Genomic DNA, 21,300 nt, shown 5'->3' with positions numbered 1-21,300 from the left:
CCATGTTACATTAGCTGGTGACTCTAGGCAACAAACTCTTAGCTTTGCTCACCTATTCAATAACATAAATATTTGCTACTTATCTAATAGAATAATATGAAAATTAAATGAATATATATGGAGTAGTACATATACAGTGGGTTGATCAATATATCAGTATACTAATATAAGATGTAGCAAGAAGCTGAGTTATCTGATCAATACAAATGCTGCTATTAAGTACTAACATATTTATTGCAATAAATAGCATACCTCCTTTTTAATGATAATTTCTTCTCTCTTCTCCATGTTTTCTTGTTCCAGCTTCATTAATTCCCTCTGTATCTTCTGACGCTTCATTTCCAATGACAATTCATGAACATAATCATAATTAATATCTCCATTGTCAGAATCTTTAAAATAAAATTGCATTACTGTTAGAAACTGTTAGAAACTAGCATAATTATCTATGCCAAAAATCATACAGACTTTTTTCAACTAATTTCTTCAAATTCTTCAAATCTAAATAGCAGAGTCTTTCATCAGGATGACATACTTCTAAAAGATAAAAGAAATAGATACCATTTCTATAAAGGATTAAAATCACCATGGTTGATTTCTTCATGAAAAGCCAAATATTTTTGAAGTTTCTGGGTTTTCTGGAAATAATTTTGGGTTGTTTGGAAGTTGGGTTTTTTGTTAGGAGATGGAATTTTAAAAGACAAAATGCACTCAGCTGAATTTCTAAGCCTTAAAGATACCAAAGCCTTCAATATTTCATGCTGTATACGATGCGACTCATTATCTCCTTGATTTTCCTAAAGATACGCTACTAAAATACATCATACAAAGTGAGGTTATATTACGTGTGCAACATTGCTTCCATAGGCTTTTCAGTTTTAAAATTTGTGAGACAAATGATTAATATCTAAAACTAAAGTAATTTTAGTACTAATGTGTACATAAACTAATTTTTAAAGGATTTATGACATTTTCTTTACAAGTGATTTGTACTGTTTCCTTAGATCACAACTGTCCGTCTCAACGGATCTGATGCCGTATTTCTATTTCCATTTAATATTTTCTAATAAAAAGCTATGAAGATTGGTTAAAAAATCAAGAATGGTATGCAGATCTATTTCATTAAAATACGGAGAAGTTGCTGGCACTAGCACCCAAACCCATCACGCTCATTTGCCATAAATGCCCAGGAGCCTAGAGGTGGGAATTTCATTGACCACGATGGACTTGACTGACCACAAACTGAGGTGCCTTCTCAAGATATACTTCTAGCACTTTAGATCATATCTTAACCTTGGGAAAAGAAATAAAATGAAGAACTAAAAAAACAACAAACATAAGAAGTCCTACTTGACTGCTTAAAACCCAAGAAAATGAACATCACTGTTATATATTGCTCAAATGCATTAGAATGACAACTATCCATTCATCCTTGCGGACTGAGAGGGTAACTATATATATTCACTACCTGTGTGACTAAGCTTGATTACTCATCTTATGTTGGAGTACAATGACAATTTCTCAGTAAATATATGAAATAGGCTAAAGCATGTTTTTCAGTCAGAAAGCAATTACTAAATATTTAATTAAGGGCAAGTAGTTTTCACTAGATAAAATGAAGACACTGAATTTAATTAAGTGAATACTAGCTATCTCCAGTTATTTTGTACTCTATTGAGATACTTTACATCAGTGAATAATAGGAGTCAATGTTCTGGCTTGATTATGTTCCTAAATTCAACAAAATTCCATAACCAAATACCCAGGTAAAACAAAGGAAAGAGTAGTTAATTGAGGAGAATGATTAACAGTGTTTCTGAAGGTACTGTATTATCAGTAAGGCACTGCCAATCTAAAAATTCGCAACTGGAAATATCACCAATACAGAACATGTAAAAGAAAGAAGAAGCTGGCTTTCAGTTCTCAATTTTCAACTATCCAACCAAGGGGGAGAGGCCTGAGCAGTTAAAATATATGTCTAAGTCAGCCAGGCGAGGTGGCTCACGCCTGTAAGCTCAGCACTTTGGGAGGCCGAGGAGGGCAGATCACCAGGTCAAGAAATCGAGACCATCCTGGCCAACATGGTGAAACCCCGTCTCTACTAAAAATACAAAAATTAGCTAGGCGAGGTGGCGCGTGCCTAGAGTCCCAGCTACTCAGGAGTCAGAGGCAGGAGAATTGCTTGAACCCGGGAGACGGAGGTTGCAGTAAGCTGACATCGTGCCACTGCACTCCAGCCTGGCAACAGAGCAAGACTCCGTCTCAAAAAAAAAAACCAAAATAAATAAAAAGTCTAGTCAATGTAGTATATATAACTAATATAGTTTGCTCAGAAGAAAAGCTCTCAGGTCTTTATTCTGAAGGTGCTTATTTTACGCATATAATAAAAACTCAGATATTTTCCTAACCTGTAAGAGATGGACTACAAGATAGGCACATTGCAACTGACAGTATTTTGACAACAAAAGAAAAAACAGGAAGTACAAAATACAGGATGGAATTCAAAAACAAGAGTCTGAAGCCAGTTAATAAATTTAGAAAATGTCTCTCATGTAGCTTCAGGTTATCACTACAATTTTGCCTTATAAAAACTGATTCACATAAATGATTGTAAGTCATAAGAAAAATATTAAGTATAATTAGAAAGGTATATTTAACAAGGTAGATATTTTTAAGAATATACAACAGAAAAATATATGCAACACATAAGAAAAGGTTAAGATTCTTTCTATATAAAGAATTCTTACTAATTTTTAACAGAACAGGCAAAGGACATTACAAGGCAATTCACAAAGAGAAAGAAATGAAGAAAGTATATACATATTTTTTCATGTATTCAGGAGCCATTTTTTCTAATTATAATATCTATCTTGTAAAATTATTTGTCAATATGGGTAAAAGCCTTAAGAACATCAATACATAACTTTAATTTTAATACAGCAACTTTTTAAAAAATTTATTTATTTTACTTTAAGTTCTGGGATACATGTGCTGAATGTGCAGGTTTGTAACATAGGTATACATGTGCCATGGTGGTTTGCTGTACCTATCAACCTGTCATCTAGGTTTTAAGCCCTGCATGCATTAAGTACTTGTCCTAATGCTCTCCCTCCCCTCACCCCCCATCCCCACAACAGGCCCTGGTGTGTGATGTTCCCCTCCCTGTGTTGATCAGCAACTTCCAGTAATTTATTGTATAAAAATAATCATAGATATATAAAAGGTTTATGTATAAGGATTAAAAACTATAAATACTTGTGAATTGCCTTGTTACATCATGCTAATTATATTTAACCTTTTTCCAATGAGTTAGTATCATTGATGTGTATCAGTTTTTAACCTCAAGCTGTCTGAGACGTTTTCTAAATTCATTAACTGATTTCAGACACTTGTTTTTGAATTCCATTCTGTATTTTGTACTTTGCCTTTATGATACATTCTCATTGCTAAAGTCTTAAATAATTCTGAATACACAGAGTAAAATATGAAATTTCCCTTATATTCCTCCTACAGCCATCCTTACTCCAGTGATAACACTGCTAACAGTTTAGTGTCACATGCATGAAAATAATGCTTTACATTTTTCCCTTTAACATTCAACACTGCCCTATAAACAAGATCTTTCCAAGTCATAGAGTTCAACTATCTTCATTTTAACGTCTGCAAAGCATTTCATTAATATGATCATACTTTATCATAGCTTACTTAAAAGAGTTTCCTTCTTAAAGACAGATGAACTGTTTCCAGTATTTTGCTGTTAAAAACAAGACTTATATGAACATTTTGATATATACTTTGGTTCAAGTACAAGTATTTTTCTATGACATTATTTCTCAGACTACATTGCTAGACTGAAAATAAGTATAATTTATATTTCTAATATCACCAAACTGTACTCCAAAACTGCTTTACCAATGTAAACCCCCACTTGAAAACATTAATGTTCTTCATTTCTGCCAAACAAATGGGTGAATAATCATATCTCTTTATTTTCATCAGTATTTCCCTGCAGTAAGATTGAGCATTTATTGGCCATTTCTATTTCTCCTGTGAGTTACCTATCATGATACATATATATTTTTACTCATTTTTTAACTAGGCCGTCTTTTTCTTATGTATTTGTAGAAACTCATTATATGTCTATATAGTATCTTTACTAATGCTTACACGTTACAAATGTCAAGTATTTTCTTTTACCATTTCATCTGTTTTTAACTTCTGCATTTAGTTACACAGAAACTCCTAGTTTTATGTAATCAAATGTTTGTGGCTTCTCGGTTTTATGCCCTATTTAAGGAGGATGTACTAACCTCCAAGATTACCAAAATATTTTCACACATTCTACTGCAATGATACTTTTGCTTTTTATGTTACTTCATTGGTCCTTAAGAACACACGATGAACAAATACAAGAAGTTTAAGGAACCAAATAAAAACCACAGACTTCAGAGTGGGGCCTGGAAATACAAAGAGTAACCAGATAATCAAAAGTTTTATAGGCGTAGTTAGAATTTGTACTTGCTCCTGAAGGCAATGGGAAATTAGGGAATTTGAAACAGGAAAATAAAATGAACATTCAATTTATTCTTTTAAAAGACTGTTCTGCAACTCATAGAGTGGGAGAAAACACTCACAATATATTTATATATCTGATAAAAATCTCATATCCAGAAAACACAAAGAATTCCTCTAATTAACAAGAAAAAAAAACAGGTAACACAATAGCAGAACGGCAGACATTTGGAATAGACACTTCACAAAATAGGGTGTACAATGGTCAGTGAATATGTGAAAAAGTTTTCAACTTCATTAGGAGAATGCAAACTAAAACCACAGTAAGATACCACTACAAAATTTTAGAATAGCTACAATGAAAAAGGCAAAAATACCGTATGGTTAACTGGTACAACCATTTTTGATTTGAAATTATCTACTAAAGAGGAACACATTCACACTCCACAGCCCAGCAATTCCACTTCGAACCATAAACTCAAGAGAAATTGGTATGTGTCTGTACATGTTTACCAAAAAATATGTTTAAGAATAGTAATAGCACCTTATTATGCATAATAGCACCAAACTGGGAATTACTTAAATGTTCATCAACAGTAGACTAAATTATGGCATATTCATACAATAAAACACTATATAGCAATAAGAATGATGCAATAACAATTAATGAATGATATGTGAAATAAAGTACAATCTCAGATAATACTGTTAACAAAAGAAGCTAGGCACAAAAAGAGTACATGCTGTCAATTCCATTTATATGGAGCTCAAACAGACAAAACTAATCAATGGTGCTAGAAATCAGGACAGTAGTTACCTTTGGGGGTGAGGGTAGGGAGGAGTGACTAGAAGAAAACACAAGGGGACTATGGGAAACTAGTAATTTCCTACTTACTGATTTGAGTGGTTTTACAAATGTGTTCAGTTTGTGAAAATCCAATGGGTTGGACACATGTATTGTGCATTCCTCTGAACGTATAGTATACTTCGGTAGAAAAACTTTGTAAGAAAGATTATTCTTGCTTTAAAGTGGGGGATAAATTAGGAGACAAGACTATAAGCAAGGGATGGGATTAGGAGGTTATTTTGGTAAAATCTATTTATAGGCAATAAATAAATACCTTAAGAACTAGAATATTAGTAGTATATCAAGAGAAACAGATGGTTTTCAATGGTATTGGGTACATAAAAATATCTGGTAATGCCTGGGTGGAGGGAAAGAAGTGTCAGTGATGACTCTCAGGACTGTTGGTATCTGGTAGGAAAAGTGATGCCCTTAAGATACATAACTCAGATGGAGATGCCCAGTTGGTCAATGCTAAATTGAGAGCTCCAGATTTTGGAGTCACTACACGTACGACATTAATGAAGCACTGGGTGCATGATTTCATCTAGAAGGAAAAATTGAAAGTGAGAAAAGAAGATGGCTAGGCAATAGGAAAACAACCAAGTTTTAAAAGCTGTTCTTACGGACAAGTGATTCTCAGAGAGTGGTCTGAGGATACCTAGGAGGTCCCTGAGACAATTTCAGGAGTTCTACAAAATCAGACTATTTCTATAACACTACATTGTTTGCCTGGTGTACTCATTCTCCCATGAGTAGATAGTGGAGTTTCCCGGAATATGTGATGTGGTTAACAGGTGGAATGTAGAAGCAGGTAAGAAAATCTACCTATCAACTATTAAGCCAGATATTAAAACAATTTGCAGAATGATGCAAAACACTGCCACCTCCTCACAATTATTATTTTTTGCTTTGCAAAATAGTTATTTTCATAAAAGCATATATTTGATTTTTATATGTCACTGTTAAATGAACGAATACATAAATATTTTAAAATTTTCTCAGGTTCATAATATGGCAGTTATGGAAACATAAAATACACAAGGATAAAAGTTATTTGGGGGTTCTGAAAAAGCATATAAAAGTGGCCTAAAAACCAGAAAGTTTATAAATATACCAATTTTTTCTGAATCCAGCTAAAATTGTTATTCCAGATAGAATAACAGTGCAGAAGGTAAGTCTATGAAACCAGTTTAGTCTCACTGTCCAGGGACTGGGGCACTTAACTCAATGCTTCAATATTCCCTCAACAGATACTTTCAAATCACAGAGATACACAATGGTCAAAACCTGTGTGTTTCAATCAAGGAAAAGCATAAGAAATTCTTATTAAAGACATTTACACTCACCTTTTAAAAGAATTTCCTATATAAAAGGCTCTTGAAATAAAATCACTTTAGATTTTTTAAAAGAATATAGTTAAGTGCAAATCCTTGGGAATCAACATTTAAAGGGGCACACAGAATACAAGGAGCCTCTGTGTAAGACTGAAGGGCTTGAACAGGAAGATACAAAACTGAAGAGTGATAAATAGAAGCCAAAAGAAGAGTCTTTTTCAAGAAAACAGGAGCTCTTGATGTGTCAAATGCTGCAGAAGGGCCATTTAGGATAGTAACAAGTACATCTCCATTTATTCTGCAATGAGGAGGTCCTTAGTGACTTTGAAAAGCAGTTTTAGTGGAGAGTTGGGTCAGAAGACTGAATAATAAGTATCAGGTGAAACAGTATCAAGTAGAAACAGTAAGGCACAGAACTGTTTTAAGAATTTAGTTGTTAAGTGGGGATAAGCAGGATAGTGACTAACAGTAATATAGGGAGGAGAGAAAATGGATGTTAAAGATACAGAAGAGAGTGTATCATAAATGAACAAGATTGCTGAGGTGGGAGGAAATCAGATCTACAATACAAGGGAATTATTCATCAACCTTATACAGCAGGAAGGAGGCCTCTTACACAGAATAAGAGGGAAGTAAAAAAGTTTAGGCACAAATAAAAAATTAGTTTGAAGGTGTGGTAGGAGGAAGTTGAGGGAATTCCTAAAGATTTCCATTGTCTCTGCTTAGTAGATAGCAAAAAAGAGAAATGAAAGCATAGACTTATGGAGAAGGTTTGACATACCTACTAGGAAGAAAAAGAACAGACTTGGGCTTTTCTGAACCTTTTATATTTTCAACAACTACTAATTCTTGTAATGACAACTGAAAATATTTTAAAGATAAGAAGTATCAAATACATTTTAAAATGTTTTTTATGCAAAAAAATTAAAATGAAAAGAAAGGATGCTTGGGTGTGTTAAAAGGTAATCCCTTAGTATTTAGGAAAAGTTAGCTCTCCAAACTTGAACAGTTATGGTTTATAATATTTTATTTAAATATACTAATTATTCAACTAAAATGGGAGAGTATAGCTGCCTTTATTGCTATTTTGTAGAAGTGGTGTTAGGTTGGATTATGAAATCCTGAGTAACCATAAACAAGTTTCCTATTTGTTCTTAGAAGCAATTTTTTAACAGCACTGTCCAAAGATGGAACAGGTTTCCTTTAAGTACGGATGTAACAATTACTGGAAAGATGTATTTACAATACTTTATAACTGTTAGTCTATTAAGTCTTCAGAGATAATTCTGAAATATAGTAGTTAATATTGTAGTCTTGTAGCTTCTCAGTTCTCTGTCATAAGGACTCGACTTGGCCACTGTAGCTCAAAAGCAGCCACAGACAATACGTAACCAAATGGATGGACATGGCTGTGTTCCAATAAAACTTTTTTGCAAAAACCAGTGACTGGCCCACACACTCTAGTTTTCTAATCCCTGGTCTAAGTTTTCAGCTTCTCACTGAAAAAGTTGCTTAAATTTTTAAGATCTTTAGTTTTGTCATCTGTAAATAGAGTAACAAAGCTATTGAAATATTAAGACAATTATATAAATTACATTAAATTGTCCACCCCCACTCAATGCATTTAACAAATACAAGTTCTCTTTCTCTGTGTTTGGTAATATGACATTACAATGCCCATCTTTCCGAACATCAAAGAGGTGGAGAAAACATTCAAGGGGTGGAAAATAAATGCTTATTTGTTAAGATGATGACTCAAAAATGATTTTGCTCCCACCTCAGCTTCCCAAGTAGCTGGGATCACAGGCATGCACCACCATGTCAGGCTAATTTCTTTGTTTTTTTGTAGAGATGGGGTCTTACTTTGTTGCCCACACTGGTCTCAAACTCCTGGGCTAAAGTGGTACTCCAGCCTTAGCCTCCCAAAGTGCTGAGATAACAGGCAGGAGGATTGCTTGACTTCAAGAGGCTAAGCTGCAGTGAGCCATGATTGTACCACTGTCCTCCAGCCTGGGTGACACAGTGAGACCATGTCTCAAGAAAAAAAATTTTTTTGCTAATTTTTTATTAATAAATCCAGGTCTCTATCTTAATCTGATTTTGATTTCTTCTGAAAGATAAAAGTCAAACATTTCTTGGAAATAACTTTCCCAAGTCCTTAAGACTTAAAAATCTCATTTATAATATTTTATGTAAAACAAATATAGATTTCATTTTAAGCTTAGCGTTAGGAATTTTTAAATTTACATATGCAATACAATCCTGAAGGGCTGTAATGCTGCACAATAAAGTTCTAGAGGGAAAACTAGGAAGGGAAAATAAAAATATGCAATGCAAACCACTTTCTCTGCCTTTGTACAGCTACTATATGCCAGTTTTTGCCTTATAATTCAGTAAGATAGAAATATGTCAACAAGATGATTCTGAAACAAGAGAGGGATCACAGTCGAAAGGTGTTCTGAAGCCCACGAAAACTCTAGAAAGTAAATAATCAAGAATCTGCCATTTAAACCAAGATTCTGAAACTCACCATCTCTATTAGTTTCCCATTCTACATTTTCTTCTTCACTTTCTGGAGTTCTTTCCTTAGTGATTTTTATGTCTTCCTTTTCCCTATGTCTCCCTCTTGAAGATTCTTTCTAAAAAAGTACATACATACATTCAGATTACTATATTTTTAAAAATTATGAGGTAGTTTATTGTAATAAGAGAACATTTTAATTTCATTCATCTCTGTTTCATCAAAGAATCAGTTTTGTAAATAGTCACTTATCCACTAAGTACAGAAAGTGACAAATTCTAGTTTAGCACCACAATGAAAAGACCATACTCCATTTTACTAAAGAGCAAAAACTACTAAACAACAAAAACTAAAAGAGATGTAGACTATACTACATCTATTTTACTAAAGAACAAAAACTTTAAATATTAAAGAGTAGCTAAGATGTAAAAATATACAATGCAAATCTAATACTTTAACAAACTTGTGACATTCAGCTACACAGTAAGTTTCCATGTGAAAACCACTGGGGAAAAGACAGTTTTAAATGAATAAAATACAATGGAAGGATTTGTAAGTGATTATATTTTAAAATGTCAAAAAAGGGCTAAACCATTCACCACAGACTTCTAAAAATAACTGATCTAGGACTTGTCATATATTCAAGTAATTGTCATTTTCCTAGTCATTTTCCTAAGGATAAATCCAAACTCATTTAATAGTATTATAAAGGTTTACAAAAAGCTATTTTACCCATTTTGATGAAACCAAATGGTACCTAAAATAGTAAATTAGTCCTCACTACTGCTGCTAAAAAACAGGTTTTACATTTTATTCCAGGTATAAAAGCAGCTTACACACAAAAAAGGACAAAATTAATTCAGATTATAAAAGTCAATTAAATGTCCTATTACATAAGAACTCCAAATCATATTTTACTAGGTGGTAAGGAAATAAAAGTAACCAGTGTTATATAATTGTTATCTTCCACCACAGTAGAAGTCTTACTTTTACTAACATTGTAAATACTATGAAAGACACTTACACACAAGGATATTAAGTGCTCAAATTTCTTTCTGAGCATTACTAATCATAAAATTTGGCTGCTTAAAACACAAATTAATTTCTCTTTGTAGTTTTCTTCTTAAAGAACTCTAGTATATATAACTGCCCCTAAATTCTACATATTTAGGCATGAAGTCATACTGTAAATATTACTGATAAAATTTGGATTTGATTGCTGGTAAGACAACAGAGGGTGACGAAAATAATTTGTAAGTTATATGAGAATAAAACCTGCCATGAAAAAAATGGTAAAGAGTCAAGAAAACAGAAATGGGCCTCTACTTGAACAGAAGAAATATGATTTACTTTTACTCTTAAAACATATTATGTGGAACATCAATGAAGAACTATCCTACATCCCAAACAATTTTTGAATGTTCTGTGGATTAAACCCACTATAAATATACATTACTGAATAACTATACCAAAAATATTTAATAGGAGGTTATCTCCAAATTATTAAATAACATATTCTGTGCTTTCTGTCCACTTAAAAGTATGTAAAATCCAATTGCAAGTCTAGTTAAAAAGGGTGTCAGAGCAGTAGTGCTGGTGCTGCAAAATCAATCTATAAATTTGTAACTTTTTTATCAGATTTAGAGACAGCAATGTTGTATCAATAAATGTCATTAATGATGTCTGTAAATATTTCATATTTACCCTAAATATTAAAATTATAATTTTTGAATTGTCCATGTTTTCCAATATGACTCTGATGCTACTCCCAGAGATCATATATAACTTCTATTATTAGGTACTAGAGACTGAATGCAGGCTTAAATAGGTGATGGAATTTCAAGTTCTTACCTCAAATCATAATATAGGAAATTATTTTGGTAACATTTATTAAGAAGGTCTAGCTAATTTAAAAAATACCTTATTTCCTAATTTTCCCCACTTCAACAATGTGTAACTTGTTTAGGTATGTTATGCCTTTTATCAAACAAAGTTATTCCCCCTTTTCTCTTATATTCAAATAAATAGGGTATGGTATTACTCATCCAATGTAGTGTAGCATGGTATACTATTCCACCTTGCTGTATTTCTTGAACAGAATGGCTTCTCATCTTCTCTTAAATCCAAACATATTAATTAAAAGTATAACCTACTGATTACTATGCGTTCTAAATTAGTCATTCTGGAACATCTAAGTCTTGAAATACTTGAAGAACCACAGTATTTTAGCCAAAACCCTTGGGATCAGATATTTTAAGAGTTTAGAATTTTTTTTTTTTTTTTTTTTTTTTGCATTTCAAAGCATATTAAGTAGTACTACTGTTCCAGTGGAGTCTGGAACAGTAGCCTGTGACCAAACATACTAACATTTTTGCAGCAAAACACAGAAATTCACCACTTGTATAAAAACTGTAATTGAATTTATCTCAATTAAGACCAGGTTTTGCACCCAAATGTCTGTGTCTTAGGAAAAATGTTTGAAGTTTTTTGAATTTCAGAAATGCAATACATGATTTTAGATGTTTATATTACTTTCATTTCCACTCTCATATGCACGTTTATTTCTTGAACATTATATGTGTGGGCAGATTATGTTCATCATTAATTTTAGATAAAAAGCAAGCATTACAAAGAATATGAAATAGGAAGTGTCAAGGCTAAGAGAGTTGAGAACCATTATTAGTAACTAGAGTTTAAAAATGGTTAGGAGGCTGTGTAAGTAATATAATCCAACCTCCTACCCTATGCAGAACAATTTTCCATAATATTTGTATAGCTATGGAAGCCCTCTATTAGAAGACTCTTGGGGGCAAAAATCTTAGCTCTCTACTGTTGCACCCTTTCATCCCATTTCCAGACAGTTCTAATTATTAGAAAATTATTTCTTATGCTCATTGCATCTTTCTTAACCTCTCTAGAGGTTCTACCTCTCTAGAATTTCTACTGATTGGGAATAGTTCTAACCTCTGGAATTATGCAAAACAAATCTAATACTTCTTTCACGTGCTAGCCCTTTCTTCATCATTCTGTCATCTTCTCTGGGCATATTAATCGGCTAGTGTGCTTCAATGAAACATGATACCCCAAATTAATCTAGTCTTGTCAGAACAGCATAAAGCATACAGCTTCCAACTCCCCTGACTTAGAATTGAAATTATACTTGTATTAATGAAGTCTAACTTGTTTTAGCAGAGAAAAATGGAGCTTCAACTAAGAAACTATAATCTCCTAAACTATACAAATTTGAACTATTATTTCACATAAAATGAAGTCTATATATAGGGTAAACTTCAGACCTAAGTGACTTAGTAACAGTGAAATCATCAAAGACCAAATATTCACTCGTTTTCATTTATCACAGCTCCGCTAAGCCTAATGTTGACTTCACATTAAAGCTTATCTCTTACCATAATAAGAAGCAATCTGGGTCTCCTCAACGTATCTCTCCCACAAGCACAAATAAGAATTCCTTCCTTCAGAGTGACTAGGCCAACTTCAGTCACATGGCCACCTATGAATGAATAACTATCAAGGTAATAGCCATGGGATAAATGGCTTAGGCCTGCTTCCTGAATCAATTGAATTAGCAAGGAGAATGGGATTATTCTAACTGGATTCGACTAATCAAGGCCCAGCCATGAAAGTGGGATCAATTCCCCAAATCACAATGCTGATACAAAATGAAAAAGTGGTGGAACGGGTTCTGGGGAATCCAAAGTGATCTGCCTGGCACTTCATAGTACACTTCACTTCCTCATGGTACAATGCTACACTTTTGATAACTTCAAAGGCTATAACAAGACAGAATTTCCAACTTAATAAAAATTCCTCCTTTACTATTCACATTTCCGACCCTTCTTCTAAGGTCTTTTTCCATCTTCCTGACGTATATACTTTTAAATATTCTCTATTTAGTGAAGATCTGTTGGTAGTAAACACTCTCAATTTTATTTGAAAAGGTCTTTATTTTATTCTCATTCCTGAAAGCCAGACTTTGGTACATACTTTGGGTTGATAGGTTTATCTTAGTACTTTGAAAATATTATTTCAGTGCCTTTTAGCTTCCATTGTTTGTTACTGATGTCATCCTGCTGCTTCTTTGCATGGGTATTTGTCTTTCTGTATCTAGAGGTTTCTAGGATTTTCTCTATGTCTCTGATGCTTTGCAGTTTCATTATAATATTCTCTCTCTCATGTACTGCACATCTTGTATCTGTAGATTTGTGGTTCATCAATTATGGAAAATTCTCAGCTACTATTTCTTAAAATGTTGCTTCTCCAACATTCTTTTTTTTTTTCTTCTGGGTTTCCAATTAGATGCATATTGAATTTTCTAAGTATTTCCCCCATGTTTTTAAACCTTGTCAATACTTTCCATAACTTCTCTTTATGTGATGAATTCTGGAGAAATTCTTCAGCTGGCAACTGCTGTCAGGTCAAGTCACCCTATTCTACACCAGTGCAATTAACTTTCTATGCCTAAAATCAACTCTATGTTTATCCCTAACAGTTTCTGAGCTTCCTATATAATCACACCTCTTATATTGGATTTACTTACATCTTTCCACAATTATTTGGAGAAATTTCCTTTGAAGTTAATACACAAAAATTATCTCAGAACATTTAGTCAAAGAATGACTCAATTATTTGTATGTCAATAACATTCTCACCTGCTACTAATATTCACTTATAAACATCTATACAAATCTATCCACTACTAAAGTTATCATTCAAGTAATAATTCCCTATTTATTATATTGACATCAGAGGATTTTAAACATTCAATGTTTTACGCAAAACTTTGTTTTCTTCTCCTATCATCCATCTATCTACCTATCTTATTGATCTTATCTATCTATCCCATCTATTGATCTATCTACTTGAGACAGGGTCTTGTTCTATGATCTAGGCTGAAGAGCAGTGGCGCAATCATAGCTCAGTGTAGTCTTGACCTCTTGGGCTCAAGCAATCCTCCTGCCTCAGCCTCCCACCGCTGGAACTACTGGTACATACCACTACGCCCAGCTAATTAAAAATATTTTTTATTTGTAGAGACAGGGTCTATGTTGCCCAAGCTGGTCTTGAACTCTTGCACTCAACCAATCCTCCTACCTCAGCCTCCCAAAGTACTGGGATTACAGGCGTGATCCACGATACCAGGTCTAACCTCTCATTTTATTTTAAAAGAATAATGCTATTTCAAATCCTATTGCTCTAAAAATAAACTTAGTTTCACAGAATACTAACATTATCAATCAATTCCTGGATTTTCTTTGAGCAGCTCTAGAATTAATGTTAATACCAATTTTTCTTCTCTGTTATTTACTGTCATGTGGTATCTCAAAATTATTAACAAGTGAAGTAACTATTATTAATTTTAAAAAGATTAGGGTTTTCGACCTTAATGTTTTCAAACCTTTATAATTGGACACATCTGATTAAAGCTAAAAAAAAAAAAAACTTTATTAATCTAGTAAAATGGTTCATTGTTGTGTTTTGGCCTGAACGTTAGCCCAACAGCCTGCTCAGTCTATATATAGTTTTAGAATATATATACCTAATATTTTGAAATTTTGAAATTATTCACAGATCTGCAGTTTCAGATCCTTTCAATATTATAGAAACAAAGAGAGTAATTTAGTCCTACACTTAATGAAACTGTAGTTTATTTTGTTTATACTAAAGAAAAATACCCAAATAGGATTATCGGAGATTCTTTTTATGAAGTGCTCATATAAATTAAATTAGCTCATCTCAGAAAAAACAAGTAAGAAATATACAGATAATCAAAATAACATCATCTCTAAAAAGTACAAAAAGAATTAAAATGAAAAAGAAATAGTTAATAATTCTGTATCTATGTACCTAATAATACAGTAGTGAAGAGCAGAAACTATAGGAGATGGAGTAAAAGAGACAGAAACCTACTACTAAGATACTTTAACATAATGTTCTCAAACCAAAATAGATCAAATAGAGAAGAATCTTAAAAATATAGGATGCCCAAAGAACAGATGTTTTATATATATTTATAGAACCTAAAAACCAAGAACTAGAAAATACACCTTTTTTTTAAAGCATGGGTGGAAAATTGAGAAAAAGTGACTGTCTTAGGCTACAAAGAAAATCTCATCAAATTCAAAAATATGAAGAAAAACATGAAAGTTACTTCTTAAAAATCAAAAGAAAACACACATACACACATAAAAAAAAAAAGGCCCTTCAACCTGAAAATTTTAACATTCCATTAAACAATTCTTAGATAATGGCTGGAATCCAAATCTAAAGAGGAGAACTTCCCGAAAATAACTGTCATAGTTTGACATATGAGATCCATGAGATTCAGCTAAAGCAGTTATCTGATGAGAACTTATAGCATTAAAGAACATAAATAAAAATGAAAACAAATGTTCAACAAATTCAACAACAACAATAAAATAAGCAACCAAAGAAGGAATTTAAAGACCCAGAGGTAAATGTTAGAAAGCACAAAGAAGGAACTAATATACAAATGTAAAAGCTGATTCTCTGAAAATAAACCACTGGCTAACCTAAACAAGAAAAAAGGGAGAAAGCACAAATTCAAAATCCTAAATGACAAAGTAAAAGTATCTCTAAGAACAAAGCAAAATGAAAAAATAAAACTATGAGGTGTTTTTTATTTTTTTTTATTTTTTGAGACAGGGTCTAGCTCTGTTACCCAGGCTGCAGTACAGTGGCGCAATCTTGGCTCACTGCAACCTCTGCTTCCTGGGCTCAAGCCATCCTCTCACCTCAGCCTCCCGGGTAGCTGGGACTACAGGCACACACCACTACACCCGGCTAATTTCTGCACGTTTTGTAGAGATGGGAGTTTTGCCATGTTGCCCAGGCTGATCTTGAACTTCTGAGCTCAAGCAATCCCCTGCCTTGGCCTCCCAAAGTGCGGGATTACAGGCATGAGCCACTGTGCCCGGTGAGATACTGTGTCTGGTGAGATTTCTTTACATAACTCTATGCAAACAAGTTTGAAAACTTAGATGAAAAACGGCTAAAATTTCTAGAAAAATACTATTTGCCAAAACTGACTTTAACAGAACCAAAAGTCTACATCATTTTTCAAAGAAAAAATAAAGCCAGTTAAAGAACTCCTTCATAAAATAGTACCACACCCAGTGGGTTTTGCAGGGGAATTTTACCAATCCTTTAAAGAGCAGAAAATCTAAATGCATTTAAAATATCCCAGAGTAAAGAACTGGGAATATTTTGTTATTATCTGTATTATAGATGAAGTAGTATAGTGCTGTTTCAAAGCAGACCTGAATTAGCTGTAAATGTACATTGTAAACTCTAGGGTAACCACCAAAAAAAGTAGAAAGAAGAATAATTGATATGCTAAAAAAGAATGAACAAAGAATCACATAAATGCTCAATTAAAACCACAAATTTTAAACCAAAAAAGGCACAAAACAAGTGAGAACAAAAACAGGAACAAAGAACAATGGCAATGAAGAGAAAACAGTAACGAATATTGTAGATATTAATTCAACTACATCAACAATCACTTTAAACATCAATGGTCTAAACACACCAATTAAAACATAGATATTCTCGGAGTGGATGAAAAAACAAGACCCAATGGTATGTTGTCTACAAGAAACCCACATATAAACACATATATTAATAGATTAAAAGTAAAGGAATGAAGAACACTAATCAAAAAAGAGTATGAGTAGGTATATTAATTTCAGACAGAGTAGACTCTAGAGCAAGGTAAGTTATCAGAGACAAAGAGGAGCATTGCATAATGATACAGACGTCCAGTCCGCAAAAATACGTAACAATTCTTATGTGTATGACCCCACCATCAAAGCATCAAAATACCTGAGGCAAAAACCGATAAAATTGCAAAGAGAAGTTCACTCTTATGGTTGAGGATTTCACACCCTTCCATCATAAATGGAAAGATTCAGCAGAAAGTCAGTAAAAACACAGTTGAACTCAACAGCACCATCAACAAAATTGATATAATTGATTATAGATGGCTTTATCTAACAACAGCAAAATACACATTCTTCTCAAGCTCATACAGATCATTCACCAAGACAGATCACATTCTGGGCCATAAAACACACTTAACAAATGTAAAAGAAATCATACAATGTCTGCTTTCAGCCACAATGAAATTAAACTAGAAATCCGTAACAGAAAGATTAGGACAATCCCCAAATGCTTAGAAATTAAACAACACAATTTTAATAAACACACTGGTCAAAGAAGAAATTGCAAAAAAATTTTTTTAATCTTTTAAACTAAATGAAAATAAAAATATAACTTATGACAATTTGTTGGATGCAGTAAACACTGTACCCAAAGAGATATTTATAGCATTGAATGTATGTATTAGAAAAGACAACCAAAAAATCATTAATTTAAGCTTCCACCTTAGAAAACAACAAAAAGAACAAATTAAACCCAAAGTAAGCAGAAGAAAATAAACTTAAGAATTAGAATGAAAAAAGTCAATGAAATCGAAAACAGAAATTCAATAGAGAAAAATTAGCAAAACCAAATGCTGTTTTCTTTGAAAACATCAATAAAATTTATCAGCTTCTAGCCAGGCTAATTAAGAAAAAAAGAGAGAAGACATAAATTACCAATAGGAGAAACAAAGGTAGGGATCTCACTACAAATCCCATGAACATTAAAAACATGATAAAGGTATACTATGAACAACGCATGAATACAAACTTGACAACCTACACGAAATGGGCCATTTCTTGAAAAATACAAGGTGCCAAAACTCACACAAGGAGAAACAAGCAATTTAAATAGGTATATATCTATTTTAAAAATTGAATCAATAATTAATAACCTTTCAAAACAGAAAGCACCAGATGGTTTATAGCTAAAGTCTACCAAATATTTCTGGAAGAAATTATACCAATTCTCTATAATCTCTTCAGAGACAGAAGAGATGGACTACTTCTTAACTCATTCTATGAGTTCAGCATTATCCTAATTCTGAAACCAGACAAAGACATTACAAAAAAACTAAAGACCAATATCTCTCATGAATAATAGCAAAAATCCTTATCAAAAATATTAGCAAATCAAAAATTAACTATATAAAATGATGGATAAGGAAATCTGCTTGACTGAGGGAATCATTTCACTATGTATATTTGTATCATAACATGTTATGCAAATTACATATAATTTTAAAAGTCAAACTTAATAAAAAGCTAGCAAATCAAATCCCACAATGTATATACCACAACCAAGAAGAATTTATCCTAGGTATGCAACGCTGGTTCAACATTCAAAAATCAATTAATGTAACCCACCACATCAAGAGACTAACAAAGAAAACTCACATGATTATATCAATAGCTATAGGAAAAGCATTTGATAAAGTCCAACACTCAGACATAATAAAAACTCTTGGTAAATTAGAAACAGAGGCGAATTTCCTCAACTTGATAAAGATCGTCTACAAAAAACCCTACGGCTAACGTCATACCTAATGGTGAAAAATGAGAAGTTTTCCTGCTAACATGAGAAAGAAGGAAAGGATGTTCCCTCTCACTATTCCTTTTCATCATACTGAAATTTCTACCTAATGCAATAAGACAAGAAAAGGAAATAAAAAGAATACAGATTATTAAGAAGAACAAAAGTGTCTGCAAAAGACATGATTGTCTATGTAGAAATTCTGAAAGAACTAACAGAAGAACTTCAGGAATTAGTTCTTTTTTCAAGATCTTCCTATAAAGTTCAAGAACTTCAAGACTTCCTATAAAGCTATAGCAATCAAGACTGTGGGTGGGCAAAAGAACTGACAAATAGATTAGTTCAGGTTGCAGAATACAAGGCTAATATACGTAAAAGTCAATCACTTTCCTATATACAATGGTAAGTGGAATTTAAAATTAAAACACAATACCATTTTCATCAGTATAGAAAAAAATGAAATACTTAAGGATAAATCTAGCAAAATATGCATAAGACATATATGAGGAAAATTAAGAAATTGATTAAAGAAATCAAAGAACTAAATAAATGAAGAGTTATTCCATGCTCTTGGACAGAAGACTACATATCTGTCAAGATGTCAGTTCTTCCCAAATCAATAGATTAAACGTAATCCCCACCAAAAAAAACCCAGCAAGTTACTTTGTAGATACTGACATACTCATTCTATATGGAGACCCAGAATAGCCAACACAATACTGAAGAACGAAGTCATGAGACTGACACTACCTGACTTCAAGACTTCCTATAAAGCTATAGCAATCAAGACAGTGTGGGACGGGCAAAAGAAATGACAAACAGATCAGTGGAAAATAATAAGAGCCCAGAAATAGGCTCCCACAAATATAGTCAACTGGTTTTTAACAAAGAAGCAAAACCAATTCAATGAAAAAAGGATAGTCTTCTCAACAAACCATGCCGAAACAACTGGACAACCAAATGCAAAAAAAAAAAAATAAATAAAAATAAAAGAATCTAGACATAGACCTCACAGCCTTCACAAAAATTAACTTAAAATGGATCATAGATCTTAACGTAAGACCAAAAAAATAAAGCTCCTAGAAAGTAACATAAGAGAATATCTAGATGACCTTGGGTATGGCAATGACATCTTAGACACATCATCAAACTATAATCCATGAAAGAAATAACTGATAACTGGACTTCATTAAAATTAAAAGCTTCTACTCTATTAAAAAAAACCATCAAAATAATAAGACAAGCCATAGACTGGGAAAAATAAGCTCAGAAGACATATGCAATAAGAACTGTTACCAAAAACATACAAGGAACTCTTAAAATTGAATAATAAGAAAACAACCTGTTTTTAAAAATAGGCAAAAGACCTGAGCAATCTCACCAAAGATATACAGATGGCAAATAAGTATATGAAAAGACGCTCAAGAGCTTATCTAATAGGGAAATACAAAGTAAAACCACAAAGAGATACCACTACACACCTATCTGAATAGTCAAAATTCAATTCACTGACAACAATAAATGCTGGCAGGATGTGGAGCAACAGAAACTCACTCATTGCTGGTGGAAATACAAAATGATACAGTCACTTTAGAAGATAGTTGGCAGTTTTTTACAAAACTAAACATATTCTTACCATATGATCCATTAATTATACTCCTATTTACCCAAAGAAGTTGAAAACATATGTCCACACAAAAATCTGCACACAGATGTTTATAGCAGCTGTATTCATAATTGCCAAAACTTGGAAGCAACCAACATGTCCTTTGGTAGGTCAATGGACAAATAAACAGAATAGCTGAACTTTACACTGTGGACTATGAGTAATAATAATGTGTCAGTGTAAGGTCACTGATAGCAACAAATGCACCACTGGTGTGAGACACTGATAGTGGTGCAAGTCCTGCATATGCTGGGAGAGGAAGTGTTATGGGAAATCTCTGTATTTACCATTAACTTTTGCTGTGATCCTAAAACTGTATAAAACATAGTGTTTTTCTAAAACCAGAAAAGTGACAAGTAAAATTATCTGTACTTGATATCTTAAGTAAAATATTTTCCCTAAAATACAGAATTTTTAAAACAGAGAAGAAAAAGACCAAAAAAAAAAAAAAAAAAAAAGAGAGAGAAAATGGGCAGGGGATACAGTAAATTACCTGTAAATACATGAAGATGCCCAACCTCACTCACAAGAGAAACATAATTAAAACTATGATGAAATAACATTTTTTTCTATGAAACTGGCAAAAAGACAAGTTTGAAAACACATACTAACAAAGCAAAGATAAAGTAATTTGGCTCTGTGTGCTGCTGGCAACAATGCAAATGTCATTATGTAGTAAGATTATATAGGCATTTACCCTTTGACACAGCAATCCCATTTCTAGAGATTTATACTTCCCTAAGACACAGACACAAAAATGCAAAATAACAATTGCATATATTCCCTGTAGCTCTGCTTTTAGTGGCAACACTGAAATAACCTAAAATCTCCACTAATAGAAGACTGGTTGAATAATGTACCATACAATCATACAATGAAATACTATGTAACTATAAAAAAGCTTAAGATATAGCTTTGCATACTGCTA

At 32.8% G+C, this 21,300-nt stretch overlaps 1 protein-coding gene across 25 annotated transcripts in view; it reads right to left on the bottom strand.

The window, feature by feature from the left end:
• The window catches only part of ZC3H13 (zinc finger CCCH-type containing 13), a 97,285-nt gene that overhangs the window by 56,287 nt on the left and 19,698 nt on the right, over positions 1–21,300 (bottom strand). For all 25 annotated transcript variants that reach the window (XM_004054477.5, XM_055359599.2, XM_055359607.2 and 22 more), the window contains 2 exons: positions 9,224–9,332; positions 253–392 (listed from right to left, as the gene is read on the bottom strand). In XM_004054477.5, the coding sequence (XP_004054525.3) occupies positions 253–392; positions 9,224–9,332 (249 nt within the window). The remainder of the gene's footprint in view (positions 1–252; positions 393–9,223; positions 9,333–21,300) is intronic.

The sequence above is a fragment of the Gorilla gorilla genome, chromosome 14 (genome assembly GCF_029281585.2).
Source record: "Gorilla gorilla gorilla isolate KB3781 chromosome 14, NHGRI_mGorGor1-v2.1_pri, whole genome shotgun sequence".
Lineage (NCBI taxonomy): Eukaryota > Metazoa > Chordata > Mammalia > Primates > Hominidae > Gorilla > Gorilla gorilla.
The sequence above is the reverse complement of the archived record's forward strand: the minus strand, read 5'-3'. Positions and strand labels throughout refer to the sequence as shown.